This window comes from Microcebus murinus, chromosome 4 (assembly GCF_040939455.1).
Source record: "Microcebus murinus isolate Inina chromosome 4, M.murinus_Inina_mat1.0, whole genome shotgun sequence".
Taxonomy (NCBI): domain Eukaryota; kingdom Metazoa; phylum Chordata; class Mammalia; order Primates; family Cheirogaleidae; genus Microcebus; species Microcebus murinus.
The window spans coordinates 63,718,653-63,736,440 of NC_134107.1; the positions used below are offsets into that span (position 1 = coordinate 63,718,653).

General features: G+C 45.2%; 1 protein-coding gene across 1 annotated transcript in view; it reads right to left on the reverse strand.

The window, feature by feature from the left end:
- Window positions 1-17,788, reverse strand: part of TENM4 (teneurin transmembrane protein 4) — a 229,066-nt gene that overhangs the window by 140,184 nt on the left and 71,094 nt on the right. The window contains exons 6-7 of the mRNA XM_012744510.3: window positions 8,682-8,783; window positions 6,536-6,730 (exon numbers count right to left, since the gene is read on the reverse strand). Of these exons, the coding sequence (XP_012599964.2) occupies window positions 6,536-6,730; window positions 8,682-8,783 (297 nt within the window). The remainder of the gene's footprint in view (window positions 1-6,535; window positions 6,731-8,681; window positions 8,784-17,788) is intronic.

Here is a 17,788-nt window from a genome sequence, read left to right on the forward strand (position 1 = left end):
GAGAACACAGGTAAGCACCTGACCAGCAAAGGTGAGGCTTCTTTAAGCAAATTACTAAACTTTGTAGTCAAGGGGCTTCACACATTCTGGCAGAGGACACAGAGGCCACCCGATATGGCAAAGAGCAGTATTTTAGCAAATGGCAGGCCTGGTTTCCCAACTCCACCGAGTGACTGTTTGTTTACTGCCCTGAGGCTCAGTTTCCTCCCCAGTAACACATGGGATACAAATTCCTCCCTCTTGGTTTGTGGTTGGACAGAAATGTCGCAGGAGCATCAGCATAGCACCAATGCCCAGCATAATAGAGGACAGGCCTTTGTTTTGTCCACGTCTGTATCTCCACCTCCTCCTAGAAGAGGCCCTGGCAGATAGGAGGTGCTGAATAAATCCTAGTAGAACAAACTTCTATTATCAATTCACAATGCATGTTTACTTATGTGAGCATGAGACTAAAAGAGATTCCTTAACTTACATGAAAATTTATTTTGCATTAAATTCCATTAGATTTTATTATATTCCCCCAAATCTCATGATTGATATGAACTTTCACACTTCACTTTCCTGAGGACAAACATTTCAGCAACTATTCAAAATTACATGTGCTGACTTTGCACAGTTTCTCCTTAGGTCGTGGCTGAGCTGTATAGCTGTGGCTAACGGCCAAGCAGACCCTGTGGGGCTTCTAAGACCCAAGGTCAAAGAGGTCTTGAGTGATCAGCTCAGAACGAAGGAAGGGAGATGACATTGTGGGTTACTTGCTCTGTGCTTGCACTGTATTAATTGATTTCCTAATACTCTTCTCTTAATAACCCAGTGAGATACAGATGAGGAAATTGAGGCTCAGACAGATTGAATAACTTACACCAGATCACACAGCTAACCCCTGCCAAAGAGGAATTGTTTTTCTTGATCTTTTTATTGTGGTAAAATACACATAAAATTTATCATCTTAACCATTGTTAAGGGTATACTTCAGTGATATTAAGGATACTGATATTGTTGTGCAACCAATACCACTGCTCATCTCCAGAACTCTTTTTATCTTGTAAGACAGAAACTCTGCGCCCATTAAACAATTCTGTATTTCCCCTTTCTTCCAGCCCCTGGCAACCACCACTCTATCATTACTTTCTGTCTCCATGAATTTGACCACTCTAGGTACCTTGTAAGTGGAATCATACAGTATTTATCTTTTGTAATGCCTTATTTCACTTAGCATAACCTCCTCCAGGTTCACCCATGCTGTGGCGTGTGCCAGAATTTCCTTCCTTTTAAAACCACTTGGGTACGGCGCTCACCAGCCGCGAAACCTCGCCCATAGCCGGCACTCACAGTCCGCACGATAGTGTGTGCTGTGCATTGACAACCAATCCGTTTTGCTCTTGTGTGATGAGGAAAGCTTTAAAGCACTGAAAGCTTGTTTTACTTTACAGGCAGCTTTACTTGTAATGTAAATATCAGAATAGGTAACATATACATATATGCTTTCATTACATTATTTTTAAATGTTCACAATTTTATTTTGATAAATGAAAAATTAGAAAAGTCATATCACGGCTGTCAGCTAAAGTTGCTGTGCGCGTTCATCTGTGGCTGTCGACTATAGTCGACGCATGTACCAAAGTGGTTAAGGCTGAATAATATTCCATTATATGTATGTATCACATTTTGTTTCTCCATTCATCCATTGATGAGTACTCATGTTGCTTTCACCTTTTGGCTATTGTGAATAACCCTGCTATGAACATGGGTGTTCAAATATCTCTCTGAGGCCCTGCTTTCAATTAATTTGAATAGATTCCTAGAAAGGGAATTGCTGGATGATACTATAATTCTATTTTTATTTTATTTTATTTTTTTTTTGAGGAACTGCCATACTGTTTTCCACAGCAGTTCTACAATTTTACATCCCCACCAGCAGTGCACAAAGGTTCCAATTATTCCACATCCACAGAGGAATCTGAAGGCAGGTCTGATGTGATATTTCCATTAGTGGCCAACTTCTCCAAATCTAAGCTTTAATTATGGGACTACACAAAATTAACAGAGACCTCTAACTGTCCACAAAGCATTGCATGGAAAATGTAGAAGAGTACTGAGAATTAACTTAAGTGGCTCCAGTTCATATGAAAAATGCAAAAGGTAGCAGAGAGAAGAAAAAATTGGCGAAGAAGGTTGGTCCATGTTCTCTACCAAAAAGTTGTTAGGTCTGTCTTTCTCTTTAGGGAGGTAAGGCTTCCACTCATTTTGTAACTGTGAGGGGACAGTGGTGTCCTGGTGGGGGCCCAACATGTAGCTACTGGAGTAAGGGTGTTGTGGCACTGCAATGAGCTTATTCCACTTCCTCCTCACAGGAGCATGTGAGGAAGCCCTGTGCTGCAGAGGAAAGAGCTTAGCATTTGGCCTCTGAGGACCCAGGTTCAAGGGTCAGGGGACAAAATGTACTGGTTCTATGACCATGGTCAAATTACATGTCTGCTCTGAGCTTCCCATCTATAAAGCAGGAATGGTAAGAATATCTACCTCTTAACGTATTGTTGCAAAGAAGTTATTCTTCCATCCTATCAGGACATTCGGTAGCTTGACTTGGGCCAACTGTGGTCAGAGCTCATTTATAATTCAGATATCCTTTAAATTCATTTATTAATTATATTTTATAACCTAGTATAATTGGCTTTTGCATAAAAGACTGGGAAACCCAGCCTGGGTATATAAGAGTCACAGACACAAAGTACAAAAACTTTACAAATGGCAACATTCTGGGAACACTTATACCGAGAACCAGCTTATTTAGAAAGCTCTTTTGTTATTCAGGTTTTTAAAGGAGTTCGACTTAATCTAAATGACAAATAAGATCAGGGTTCAGAAGTGACCATTTACTAAGAAACATAGTAATGATCATAATATCAAGTAGCATTAATTTAGTCCCTCTTTTATACACATTATCTCATTTAAGCCTAACAAGTAAATATGAGATAGCTACTATTATTATCCTTATTTTACAGATGCAGAAACTAAAGCACAGAGAGGCTAAATAACTTGCCCAAGATCACACAGCAGTAAATAGAGCAATTTAAATTTGAACCACTCTTTCCTGGTATAGGCCTTTTGCTATTTCTTCTTATAATCTTACTTGTTCAAAAATACATGAATGTGTATATACTTACATAAACACATAAAGTGGTTTGAAAATAGAAACTGAAACAAAATAAGAAAAGAAATAGGGCAATGTGGAAAATCAATAAAGCCAAATGAAGGCAAAGAATCTCCTTCTGCAGTCTCTGGATACTGTTTAAAAATGGTTAGAGCATGACCTGTTAGAGTTGCTGGTAATTAAAAATAATAAAAATAATAATAGTGATAAATTCTCATGACTTGCCTCAGATCTCAGAACCTCAGAAGGCTTATCCTGGCCCATTAAGCTACTACGACAATTCCCTAGATCCAGAGAGCTTTCCAATTTGACAGGAAACAACTCAGCAATTCCTATCCCAAGGCCTATAAAGGTATTTCCCGTTCTGTGAGTACCTGGCCCCCAGCTTTGGGTTGAAACTGTCTCTGAGAATCCCAAGGTACCCTTGAGGTTGAACCTATAAATCTCCACCGTTAGTGAGCAGGCCGAGAGGGTGCCAAGTTCAGCAAGAGGCCCTTGGCGTCACAGCCCTGTTCTTCCTCAGATGTAATGAGTCTAATAGGGACCCAGGAACCAGCAAAGTGAAGCCCATGCTCTCGGCAGATGGTCCAGGCAGAGAACAAAGATCAGAAGAACCCGATGAGAGGCTACCTCCAGGCAATTAATCTTTGCTTCTGAAGGTCGACTGGGCAAAGTGAGTTGGAGCAGGAGGGAAGTTTTAAAGATGACTGCATCCCAGGAGGGAAGGCAGCTCCACGAATCCTAGGCTGAACTGGCTGAGATTTCCGCAGGGAGGATGCTGCCCCTGCTGATCCTAAACCTAGGGCCGGTATCTATGCCTCAGCGATGCTCTGCCAAAGAGGTGGCAGGCAGACTCTGGATCTGCCCTCACTTTCTGGGGCCTCTGGGTATGCCCCCTAAGATGGGATTAAAGTTGTCTTCTCTCCATCCCACCAGGACAGCTTTCCCAGGGAGCTGTGCCTAACGTGGGAAGGGCTGGCTGGCCTGGGTGGCGGAGCACTGGGATGAAGGGGTCAGGGCGGTGGGCCGAACTTCGTTGCAGAGCCAGTCTAACTTAGTTTCTTCCCAGAAAACCTGCCAAACAGTTACATGTTTCCCTTTGCAGAGCTTGCCATTCAAGCCAAAATTTTTGGCAGAAGCATAGCCCATTAACAAAATGAGGAGGCCTGCATGGCCAGGCTGCAAACACAACCCTTTCCCCAAAACGTTCCACGCTTCAGTGACTGCACAAGCTATTAGACACTCTCCAGTTCCAAAAACACGGTGTCTCACTTTTCACTGCAAAATGTCTAGGTTTGTTCTTTTCTGTTCCTCCCCCGGCTCCCTCCCAGTGTCCTACTGGCTCCGTTCAAGCTTTAAAAAATACGGGGCAATAAACTTCATAAGAAGGAAGAGAGAGAAAAAAGTCAGCTTGTTAGCTGATGTTTTATAAACACAGTGAAACCCGTTAGCACAGAGCTGGGGGAGGAGGATGCAGGCCCCAAGAAAACCCCATTTTACACACAAGCACCGTGCAGTGACGCTTCACCAGAGAAGCAGAAATAATAAAAGGAATCAGTACCAGATGGCCCTCCTCAGAAAAGAAAGCAGGAGTAAAAACATTTCTTTTCAGATAGATAACGTATATCACAGCTCTGAACAGTTTTTATCTCTTTGTAAGTAACCCCTGGCTCTGGGGGACCATCTAGCACGGGCTCATCGGGAGAGGGCAGCTCCCCCGCTCTGGCCCACACGACACGGGCGGGGTTGGGGGGCGGCCACAGTTCCAAGGGGAATCTCCTCTTTGTTCCTCTGTCCTTCTCAGGGTCTTCCCCTCAAGTGACTACAGTGAAAACGGAAGGCAGACGAAGGTCACCACTGCTGGGATAGGGACGTGGAGTTCCAGGACTTGGCCCTCCCCTCTTGGGCAGCCTAATGTCGTCCCCATCAAAGTCAACGGGCCTGAGTCAGGGCTCTAGCCACACCTGGGGTTTACACACAACCTGTCTCAGAGAGGCGATGCTTTTCAGACATCAATCCCTGCTCATTCCCCACTCATCGAAGGTAGGCCTGTTAACACTCTCTGTTTTCAGAGAAAGCGATGCCTTGAGATGGGACTTTTTGTTAAATACCAAATGGGTTTAGAAGACCAGCGCCTGTGCCACCTACTGGAGAAGGTGGCAGGGTGCTGGACTGCAGAGGATGGGAGATAATAGCAAGCGCAGCATCCGGCAGTTTCAAATGGTCCAGCGCATCCATTTCAGAAACCCTTGGATGGAGTGAGTGGGGTGAAATAGGAAACGTGCTTCAATTGTCCCCAGAATAATACTAATATTATAAGAGCTCACATTTATGGAGCATTTACTGTGTGTCAGACACTGAGCTAAGGGCTTTACATGGGTCATTTAATTCAATCCTCACAATGGCCCTCTGAGGAAGGTATTCCCATTTTATAGACAAGGGAACTGAGGCTAGGCAGTGGCAGGGCCAGGACTCTAATCTGCATCTGATTCTCGAGTATGCACTCATAAAGCTACTTCCCATTGCTTGTGAGCGAGGCTCTGGCTCTCAGCTGGAAACCCCGTGCAGTCAGGAAGAAAGAGGACTAGATCTGAAGTGAGAAGACCTGGTTTGAATCCCATTAGCTCCGCCATCAGTCAGTTCTATGACCATGGGAACGTCACTGCCCTTCCCTGGGCCTCAGTTTCTTCATTTGTGAAACTGAAATATCCATTTATCTAACCCAATTAGATTTTTCCAGGAAAGAATTGATGTTGCTGTAAATCAAGTCACTTCCTTGCCTTGATCTGCACAGCCACCTATTTACTTTATGAAGAAGAGAGATACGCTCATGGGCACTGAAGAGCCACACACATGAATATACACACACACATGCACGTACACACAGGAGTTTGATATAGGAAGGCAGAGTTTGGAGATCTATAACAGGATAAGACTTCAGAAACGAAGATATAAAAGGAGTAGACAGCTTAGAAGGGAGTGGAAAGAACTTGGGCTATGGAGCCAGAAAAATGGGGCTCAAACCCAGCTCTGCCGTCTACTAGCCATGTGACCCTGGGCAAGTCATTCAACTCTCTGAGTTCAGTTTCCCCAGCTGTAAAGTGGAGATGATTATGCCTCCCTAATGGGTTTGAAATTAAATAATAGGAGACTTCTAACACAAAGCCTTGTATATGGTAAGTGCTCAATGAAGGACAGCTCTTTTCCCCTTCACTGACCAGGACACTAATGTGCCTGTCCTCTTCTTTTAGATTAAACACTGTTGCTGGCTGGGGGAGTGGGGGTCACGGGGAGGCTCAGGTGGCTTCCTCTGCTCCCTGGCACTGTGTGCTGGCCTCTATCTCATAGGAAAGTGCTGGAGTTGCCACCCTCACGTCTTACCTTCCTCGCAGCTCTCGCCCTTGTAGCCAGGGTTGCAGATGCAGGTGCCCATGATGCAGGTGCCGTGGTTGCTGCAGGCCACGTCGATGCACTGGTTGGTGGGCACATCACACTCGGTGCCCTTCCAGCCGCTGTGGCACAGGCACCGGCCCTTCATGTACTGGCCATTCCCGCTACAGAGCACGGGGCAGGAGGCTGGGGAGACAACACCAGAAGGCTGGCATGACGCAACACCCAGTAAAATGCAACTGTCTTTGTCCTTTTCTTTCCTTGGCCTGTCTGGCTTGGCCAATAGCCACAAACACCCATGTGTGTCCATCTGTCCGCTTCTCTTGCTTGATTTCATTCCAGTTGAAACACATCTGGAATTGTAGGTGCAGGTGTGCAAGGCAGGGCCTGGCAGAGCTGGTGCCCACTTCCCCCAGCCCCTTCGTATTGCTGATGGGATACCATGCAGCCAGCAACCTTGGACAGGAAGCTACAGTCTGTTCCTTGGTCTCACTGGAAAAGACAGTGGCTGGGCCTCCTGGTGCCTGCCCCAACCCCCCCTCCAGCACTCTCCTAATATCACTCCACTTTCACTTCCCACACCCCATCTGTAGCACCACTTGTTGTCCTCTTTAACCAGCAAATCTCAGCCTTCCTTGCCTTTCAGGCCTCCACTTCAGCCCCATACACCACTGCCCCCTTGAGAGAAGAGCTGAGACCAACTTGGCTCTTTAAAGTATTATCTCTTCATTCTGCCTCTTAGTGTAAAGGGTTTTGTGATCATCTCTACGAAGGACACTATATAAAAATAAATTACATTGCATTGTGCTGTAAGTACTTACCGGTCTTATCAAGATACAATAAGGCTGTTTTACACATGACTGTTAACTTTAAGTGCATATGGGATGAGAAAGTTAATTCGCGTTAGAAGGGATAACTCATCTCCTCTCCCTGCACTACTTTTCCTTGCCCCCCACCTGGCTTCTTTCCTTTTTAAAGCACTCAGCAGGTAATCACTGCACTTCTCAGGGGCTGCCAGCTTTGTTGCCTCAAACTGAGTCTACTTCCTGTTTGGAAGAATAAGCAGAACCTCCAAAGCAGTGTCACGGCATAGTGTTTGCAGGGCAGTGCTCCTTTGGCCTGGAAAACCATCTCTGCCTTCCACTCATGACCAACTTCTCAAGCTCAGAACTCAGGTCCAGTGTGGACCCCATGTGGGAAGTCTTTCCCTGTCTTCGTGTCTTCCACGCTAAGAGGGCTCCTCCCTTCTGCTCTGACAGAAGCTCCCTGCATTTAGGCTTGGTAGAGTGTGCTCCACTTATAGTACTATGCTGCAGTCTTTTATTCACTTACCTGTCCCCGAGACTGTACTGAAAGCTCCCAGGATTGGAGCTCTCAGGTCCTACCTAGCACAGGACCCTAAGTGGGCATGAGGTGAATGACTGCTGAATGAGAGAAGAGGTGGGAAAAACAAAAGAAAGAGGCATTTCAGTTTCCCAGGGGAGTGCCAAATCCTCCAGACTACACATGTCCTTTGGCATTTTCTGCATTAATTATTCCAGGACAGAAACGAAGGCTAAAAGCTCAGGGCAGACTGTGGGCAGCCTTTTAAACCATCTCCATAGTGGTTATCGTCAGCCCTGGATGTGCCAAATGTGAGGCACTGCTGGGGTCCTGAGTGGGGCAGAGCAGCCCAGCCTCGCCAGTCCCTCCCCCCGGGTGGTCTCAGCCACGGTTCTGCCTGTGTTTGCGGGCAGCAGCAGAGCAGCTCCTGGGGCTCCTGTACACGGGCCAGAGAGAAATCACACCAGCTGTCAATGATGCTCAGCCAGGGCTGATCGCTCCTCTAAGGGGAAATCAAGTTTTTAAAAGGACCCTGATGCCACTCTGCCTGCCCAGCAATGGACACTAAATTCACTGTGGCTGCCCATGTAAAAACCCTCTCTTCCTGACCTCCCAGTTCATCCGCACGTGGGTAACAAAGGCTGACAGGGCCACAGCTCTGCCTGCACACCTCCCGAAGGGCTTCTGGAGAATGGCCCTTGGGAGCCCTTCTCTGGGCAGCAGGAGGTGGCTGGAGTTCTTGCTCTGAGAAATGGAGCCTGAGCTGCCCAAGGATGGGGAGCAAAACTCCAGAGCCCTCGTGTAGATGTCTCACCTCTGCCGCAGTCAGGGCCCAGGAAACCCAGGAAGCAGTGGCAGGTCCCAGAGATGCAGTCACCGTTGCCATAGCAGTTGCTGGGGCAGTTATCCACCGATTCTGGGAGGAGAAAAGAGAAAGAGAGCTGAAAATAGGAATTTCTTTACTCAAACAGAGAGCCCAGGAATCAACCTTAGAGTAAACAAGGCCCACATATTTGAGCTATTCTGGCCCAGTCACTGAAAGGAATCAACAGAGTTATAATTCTATGTTATTTTTACTCTTACTGAGGTGCATCTCAACTGACATTAGGGATGTGTTCTGGAAAAATGCTTTAAACAAATTTTTATAAATCAAATTTGTATCTATAAATGCATTAAAAATTCTTCAGCTAAAAACACTGAGAGAAAACCGTTCACCCTGTTGGCAGCGGTTATCTGTGGCTGGCAGGTTACCGAGAGATTTGTGTGGTCTCCTTTATGCTTTTCTGTATTTTACGTTGTCCTCATAGTGGGCTGATAGTCCATTAATTTGTTTTTTCATAAAGCTACTGGGCCTTTGCGAATCTGTCTCTTCCCTCCTCTGTTTTTTCACGTATCTGTCCAGGCCCCTCCACCCCTCACGGGGGCTCCTACAGCAGCCTCCCGGCTTTGCCCTTGCCCCATCCTGACGCATCCGCCGCCTGGCAGCCTGGCAACCTGAGCAATCTTGGAAACAAATCTGATCTGTCACTTTCCCACTGAAAACCCTTCCGTGGCTCCTCATTTGCTGAGTTGAAAAAAATCCACGCTCTTTCAAAAGGCACAGAAGTTTCCTTTCCTGTTCCCTCTTACACTCTCTGTACCCCCAGAATCTGCTACCATGCCCCCTTGTTGCAGGGATGTCACCTTCTCTAAGTCCTCCTGGTACCTTTGGTGTATACTTTGTGTGACAGTGGCAAGGAACTATAGAATCAGGCAATTTCAGAAGGATTTTAATCAAAAATTAGGCAGTATTTTGTAGCTCCAGTTAGTAAACCTGCTATCTAGGAAATGTATGCATTTGGAACAGCTCATTTCTCAATGATGCCAGACGTGGAATAGAGCAAAGAAGCAACTGTATACTGAATGCCTTCTTTGTGCCACGTGTTTGCAGAAAATTTATCTCATTTCATTGTCAGCATATCTGACAAGCATGTATTGTTATTCCTATTTTACAAAATAAAAAAAAAGAGACAGCTGAGATAAATGAAGTGATGTGCTGAAGGCCACAGGTACTGAACCATGGAAGCAGGACTGGAACCCAGATGTTTGGACTCCACGCCTGCTTTTCTTCCATGACACTATGCTATCTGGGCCTTAAAGGAACTAATTCCAGATCTGTGGGGACAGGGCTACTCCGTTCCCTCAACTTTCTTTCTGTGTACTGACTGAGAAACACAGAGTGCCTTGACCACTCTGTGACCCAGCCATCTGCATTTCTCCTGCAGGCTTCAGCCTAAGCAGGGGCCTTGAACATTCCCAGGCACGATAAAAGTGTTTAGGCTGTTGCCCAAAACACTGAAAGAATCTAGTCCCAGCCCTGAGCCAAATTCCTTAAACCCTCCTATAAACTCTATACCTCTGTACCCCTCGCTGCAGACACACCTAGGTAGAACATCCCTTTCTCTTGCTGTCTGCCCAAGGGTTGCTGCAGCACTCTGTAAGTAAGTCCCCCGAATAAATGTGTTAGACTGATCATCTTGGCATTTAGTGGGACTTTCTTTTGAATCTCAGCTGACCCCTTTTTGGGATGGTTTGGAGCACACCTTTGGAACTCCCACATAGCTGCTTTGGGGGCAACTCTGGCTGTGGGTTCACTGGACAAAATAGTGGGACATTGAGGCCAATGCTGAAGGCAGCAAAGGATCCAGTTGTAGGGCAGAGAATTCTATAACTTTCAGAGCTTGAAGGATCCTAGAGACATCCAGTCCAATGCTCTCCATTGATAGAGAAGGAAACTGAGACCCAAAGAAAAAGCAGTGACTTGTCCAAGGTCTCAGTGAGTCACTGGAGTCAGATTTAGAAGTAGAGGAAAAGGTTAGTTAGGCAGGCAGAGTTAAGGATTCAATCTGTTGTCTTAGCTCACAACTATAAGTCATGAAGCCAAGATTAAGGCCTCTATTAAATGAAATGTTACCATGTAAGACATGAGCCTTGCCTGTAAGAAGTTTGCAGCTTAATTGGGAGAATAAAATAATAAGTGAACGAACAGTCACCTGGGCACCAACATGGGGCTGAAAAAGCTCTTCCCAGAGGTAAGGAAGCTTAGTTTCGGGGTCCATTATTTTAGTACCAGGCTCTGTGACCTAAAGCAACTTCCTTCCCCTCTCTGGGACTCACCTTCCTGATATGTAAAATGAAGGTAAGTGGCAGAGATGATTCCCTGGGAGGGCTTCCTGTTCTAAAGTTCTGTGAGTCTATAATTAATTCAGAGATCAACTATGAAGAAAAGGCATCTAGACAAGGGCACCAAGACTTCAACAGAGCAAAGCACTTAAGAGTACTACAATGGCAGCTGGGATGGGGGCGAAATCAGCAGAAGGAAGGATTCTTGGAGGAGATGGGCTTGAAGAATGGTTTGATGAAGGATGGGTGGAGGATCTGGCATTTATAGCATGGTGCACTTCCAAGAGAGGTGTTTCCCCAAAGTCTTCCAGTATCAACTTGGGAACTATTTTAAATGTTTGGGAAAATGGTCCAAATGTATGGTTCCTTTTCTGAGTGGGAAATTCCACTCACTCGATGTGGTCCCTGCTGATACAAGTAGTGTTTTACCCTAACACAGAATTAAGAATAGGGTCTAATCCAGCACATGGTCTCATTCCAGGGCAAAGTGGTTGGATTCCCAGCAGAGCAAGGCTCACAGGCCAGGGCCCTGAGCATCTCTGCTCTCCATGGGCTTTGCCTGGAAGAATCCATATTCCTAAGGCCTTTAAATCAGCAGTGTCTTCCAAAACATTGTTTTTATAAAGAATCATTTAGGAAGTTTTTTTGAATATTCTTTTAAAAAATAAGAATTTTGAGTAAAGTTTAAGGCAAGATAATTTCCACTTTAAGCTACTGGCTAACTGTACAATCAGAGGGATAGTTCCACCCACAGTGTTGCAGGAGTGCGGGACAGAAAGGCAGATGGCGCAGCTTCTACGTTTTGTTCTGCTACGGGACGGTGGTGGATCCTGGGCTGTGCTACTCCATCTTTCTGTACCTGTTGCCTCATCCTTGCATTTGCTCATCCCACACATCCCTGCTTGGTAACTCCTAGTCCTTCTTTCAAATCCAGTTCAAATGCCACCTCTTTGGAAAAGCCTTCTGGACATTTTAAACAGGCTAAGTTAGTCCCAGGATGCTCATCTCTATTAAAGAATCACATAGTCTACTTTGTTGACTGTCAACTCCTTGAGGGCAGAAACTGAGTTTATTCATTTATGTATTTGCCCTGGTATTCAATCCAGAGCAGGGTCTCAAGAAATATTTGTTGCTATCATTCAAAGAATTCAACTAGATGATCTCAGAGATCCCTCCCAGATCTAAAATTCTGTGGTTCAGTCCTACTCAAACCCAATGGTATAAAACATATGTCTCCTAATAAAATTACTATAATTACCAGTTACATTTTTAATAAACTGCAGATAAGTGTTATATACTTTTTAGATTCTGATTGATGAAGTCTGCAAGATGCAAACCTGTTTATCATCTGCCAAAAAGCCTCCATAGTGAGAAAGTGAGGACAGCATATTTTTGTGACTGAGCCCAGTGTTGGTTGCTAAATCTGACAGAATAGAAGCCTGTTTGCTACAAAACTTGCCACAGGCTGTTGGTGTCAGAGAAGGCAGAAATTTTAAGAGACATGAAATAATTTTAAGATGGCAACAAGGTAATGGAAGGGAGACATATGGAGAATATTTTATTTTGATAGAATGTTTATGTGTATAGTTTTTTTCTTCCACTTGGAGGGATTTCAACAATTTGGAGGTCCACGTGAGATCTCACAAATAATGAGTCTTCACTGACCAGCTATCTCTATGCTAAGCTCTAGGGCAGAAGTGACATTCATTGGCTTGGAAAAAGTGTGAACTTTACTGCATAAATACATTGTATGTTCCCAACTGGCGTTTGGTGAATTTTTTCCCCAACTGTCTCTCTCCTGAACTCATGTTCATACTGCAGCTGCCTTCATTTAGCAAAGGAGTACCTTTAGATCTGCTTGGATTCAAATTAAAAATTCAGCTGTCTATGAATAACTGATTTTCATAATTGGGTATATGGGATATTGGAAAACAGGGGCCTTTCCTCTAGCTTTTGTTTTTCTATCTCAGCAGTGGGCCCTAGTAGGAAATTCTATTTCTAGGAACATGTTTTTCCTTCCATCAGTGTTAGAATGCAGAGTTTAAATGTTTCCTCAGCTCATTCTCTGAACATGTGTTGTGAATGGGCGTGTTCTCTGGATGTTGAACAAAATATTGGTCAGAATACAAAGGGGCAACTGCAGAAGGAAGAAAAGACAACAGCCATTCTTCTCAGAGGAGACGCAGGAGTCAGGCAACCAGGGAACCCAATGCAGTGCTCATTTTGCCTGCTAACTACTGTTTTTCAAAAACAAATTATTAGTATTGTTGGGACAAGGTGAAAGATGATCACAGTTGATAAACAAGTCCTCCTGAGTCTGGTGTTGATGTCTGGGAAAGCCTGCTGTCATTTGCCACCTCTGGTTTTCTTTTTTGAAATCCCAAAGCATCATTTTGTAGGAGATAAGGTCATGGAATAAAATCCTGTGTGGAGGGGACTGTGTGGGAAGCCCAGTTGCCTACTGAACTCTTGTTTTATGGGAGCAGTGATCCTGGAAAAGAGAGGGTAGCTTCTCCTCCATCAGCTCACTGTGGCATGGGCATACCTGCCTCTTGCCCTGGTCTGAGCAGGCAAACCTCTGTGGTCGGGGGAGCTTGATGTTGGACCCCAGCAGCAAAGACAGAGGAAACCAGCTGTGTGGGTGAGGTCAGGGCCCACTCACCAATCTCAGTCTCTCCTTTCTGCTCATCTTGCATTTATCCCTCCCTGCCAGACCTCCTCTATGTCTTGTTCCCCTGTGATGTGTCTAAGCTAATAGAAGCCTGCATTTACTTCTGACACCTCCTTCCTGTATTTCTGTTGTCTCTCCTTAAATTGTAAAAGTGGATGTCAGGAACTCTTTGGAGCACCTGGGTGAAGTACCAAGGTCTACCTATCACCCAATAATCTTCTGAGGCCGCTTCCTGGCTGCTCGTAGGACAGATGATGATGCTACAGGCAAGAAGAAACTTCGATTCCAGGACAGCCAATTGCATGACTGGATATATCATCTTGACTGCAGCTAGTGAAATTTATACTTTAGGTTACATCTATTACATCTTCTTTGTTCTTGAAATAGAAGGATTGGGCTTATTATTAGTAACCAAAAGAAGAGCTGAAAACTAGATAGCATAGCTGGGGTTTAATTCTACAGCAACTCAACGGCGAAGGAATAGTTCAAAAGAGACCCTCTCATTCCCTCAAATGGAACTGTGAAAGGCATATCATATATGCCAATTTAGTCTTTATAATAATTATGATAAATAGGTACCTTTGTTACCATTTTGTAGTTTCAGATGGAGACTGGGAAATGAAGTCACTTTCTCAAGGTCATATAGCTGAGAAGGGTGAATCTTGTGTATGTTCTATATGTAGCCAAAGTTTGTGGCATATAGCCTAGACCAAAGTATGGGCTTTGGAGCCAGGCTAACTAGATGCCTTTGGGTAAGTCATCTCTATACATCACTTTTCCTCATCTGTGAAATGGGATTAATAATAACACCCACCTCCAAGAGTTATTTTGAAAACCAAATAGAGTAATGCTATGGGCAAAAAGGTTGACCCTGGACCTGGCAGAGTTGGTATTTTGGTTTTAAGGAAGGGCCATACACATGCCTTCCATTTGTGAGCTAAAACAACATTCTGACTTGGTCTAATGAATCCAAACAAGGAAATATGGGTTTCTGAGGGTAAATATACACCCCCCCACATACAAAACACATAGAAACTCCCCATGGTAAAAACAGGAAGGCAAACAAGCAATGCTTCTAAATGTGAAGAAGGCAGGGTATTTGGGCAAATTTTCTCCTGGGGGAAAGCACTGTCAAAGCAAATTAAACCTGTTGTCTCCCAGAAGCACAAACACAGGCAGACTCATGCCAACATCTGAAAGAACTTTTCTCCCTGTGCACTCTAGATTGGCACTGGGCAGGTGCCAGGTGCTGGAAAGCTGTTCCATGGCCTGTGAGGTATCAGTCCCTGTAGGTGTCCCAGCTTTTTCTGCAGATGATGGAATTCAAAGGCCTTCATTCTGCAACAGTCTAGGTCAATGCAATGACAAAAATTTGACAAAGCCCCTGACAGCCTGGGCTTAAAGCCAGTTCCATATTGGCATTTGAACTGGGAGATCTGTTTTCAGTCATACTCAGAAGTCTACCAACCACTATTAAGAGCAGCTCTAAGTAGAGGTCTAGGGAAAAGATTGTTTCCTCAATTATATCCAATCTTGGTTCTTTGTTAATTATTTCTCTGGGGGAAAATCAAATTACACCAATAAGACTGTGAGCTACTTGAAGACAGTCATCCAGTCTAGTTTTCCAAAGAGTCTGGTGAGTGCTAAAGACAAACCAAGTCCTCAATATTTTTTGGATTGATAAACTAAGTAGGAATCTAAGGGGGAAATAGAGTAAAGGGGTCAGAAAAGTGGGCACAGCACATCAATCAGATTCAAGAGAAGAGTTTGGCAGCCAACAGCTATTGCTTCCTTGTCCTATACTTTCAGATGTTTGATGCTTAGAATAAACAGAGTGATAGGAGACTCAACTTTGCACTGCACTCTCAGACCGTATTGAGAGTTCAGCAGTTCACATGTGGAAGCCACATTTAAGAGACTAACAAGATAAACTAGAACACATTCATTTCAGACCAACCAGAAAGCCAAGAGAACTTGAAATGACATTTCAAATAAAGATTTTTTGAAGGAAATAGGAATTTTGCTTACTAAGGGGGGTTAAGCTAAATAACATTTGTTTTAAAATATCTGAAAGGCTATTATATGAAATAAGGATTAGATGTTGTGGCCCTAATAGATTGACAGAGGTCCAGCGAATAAGAACTATAATCCTTGTTAAAGAGACTTGGTTCAAGGCCGGGCGCTGTGGCTCACGCCTGTAATCCTAGCTCTTGGGAGGCCGAGGCGGGCGGATTGCTCAAGGTCAGGAGTTCAAAACCAGCCTGAGCAAGAGCGAGACCCCGTCTCTACTATAAATAGAAAGAAATTAATTGGCCAACTGATATATATATATAAAAAATTAGCTGGGCATGGTGGCGCATGCCTGTAGTCCCAGCTACTCGGGAGGCTGAGGCAGAAGGATCACTCAAGCCCAGGAGTTTGAGGTTGCTGTGAGCTAGGCTGACGCCACGGCACTCACTCTAGCCTGGACAACAAAGTGAGACTCTGTCTCAAAAAAAAAAAAAAAAAAAAAAAAAAAGAGACTTGGTTCAAAAGAAGAATGAACTTTTTAGGAGTTAGAGCTGAATACTGCTCACTACACTGGGTTACATTCTGTTTATGTGTATGTATCTGCCCAACATATTATAAACTTCTTGAAGGTAGGAAATGTGTTATGTATCTCTGACCCTTCAGTAAATATCATTCTGGACTCAAAGCAGGTGTTTAATAAATGTTTATTAGCTGAACAACTAAAATGAATGGGACCACATGATCTGCAAGGTCCTACATTTTCAGTCACTGGATGTATTCAAGGGGAGGGAAAATTAGTGACTGGTGGGGATGCTATGGGAGTGATGAAAGATAAAGTGTACAACCTTTTCCAAGCCTGAAATCCTATGACTCTGTGAGTCATGGTATATAGGAACATACTTGGACTGTGCCAAAATACTTGAGTTCTAGCCCTACTCCTGCCACCAACTTATTCGGTGACCTGGCCAAGTCCCTTCCTCTCTCACGGCCTTTCATCTACAACATTTATTAAACTTATTCAGCAAACATTTACTGAGCATCGATCCAGGTGCAGGAAGTTTTCCAGTGAAGTGGATGGCTCCAGTGATCTATCAGGTCTGACACCCTGTGAACTAATGATTCAAACCAAATTGCTGGTACTTAAAAAGCTATACAAACAGATGAAAGAGCTGATAAACGGATCATGTTTATGGGGCTTCGGGGTGGGGGAAAGTTTGCTGTTTCAGAGCTGACTTTAACTTTTCAAGTCTCCTTGCTCTGTCCGCAGATAATTGGCATCACATTCTCATCCATCCCGAGAAAGGAACCTCAGGCGAGTCACGGAGACTGAGGCCACCTGCACCGGGACAGGGGTGGCGAGGGGCGCTGGCTGGCTGTCCCGTGCCTGTGGCGGCGTCCCCAGTCGCAGGAGTGCCACTGTCGGCTCGGCTCCGTCGCCTTCCCGGAACGGGCTTGTATGTGAGCACATGCCAGGAAGCCCACTGACACGCTCCAAGTGGTGAGGACACTGATGAGTACTGTGCCGCTCAAGAGGGGCCTTCGAAGCTGAGGTGAGCGGTCAGTGTTTGGAGCCCGCCGGCCGCACACCTTCTCCCTGGGCCGCTCCTGAGGCACAGCGCTCTGCCACAGCCAGCCCGAGCGGCTACCCGGCGGGCTGGGTGCCGCCCCCTCCCACTGCCCACAGCCGATTGGACCAGGATGAGCACCTGACCCAAGCAGAGCCCGCGCATAGGCTGCGAGGCGCTCTGTGACATCATTTTACACAGAGGTTCTGGGCCAATCAGAGTCCCTCTCCAGTATTTAAACTAAAAAATACCCAGGGAATGCAGGCATTCGGGATGGGGAGCGGGCCAAGGGGAGTGATGGAAAGTGAGGGGCTGGAGTTAAGAGGAAGCAGTCTTGATGAGGTGAGGCAGCTGGCCTGTCACCTGAGAGTGGTGACTGGAGCTGAAGCCTGGAGAGCGGCAGGGACACCACAGCAAGAGGCCAGCACGGGCCACCGGAGAAGAGAAGGAAGGGCCCTGGAGTCTCAGAGGCTTTTCAGCGCCTGTTTTCGTCCCAAGACACAGGAATCTTTT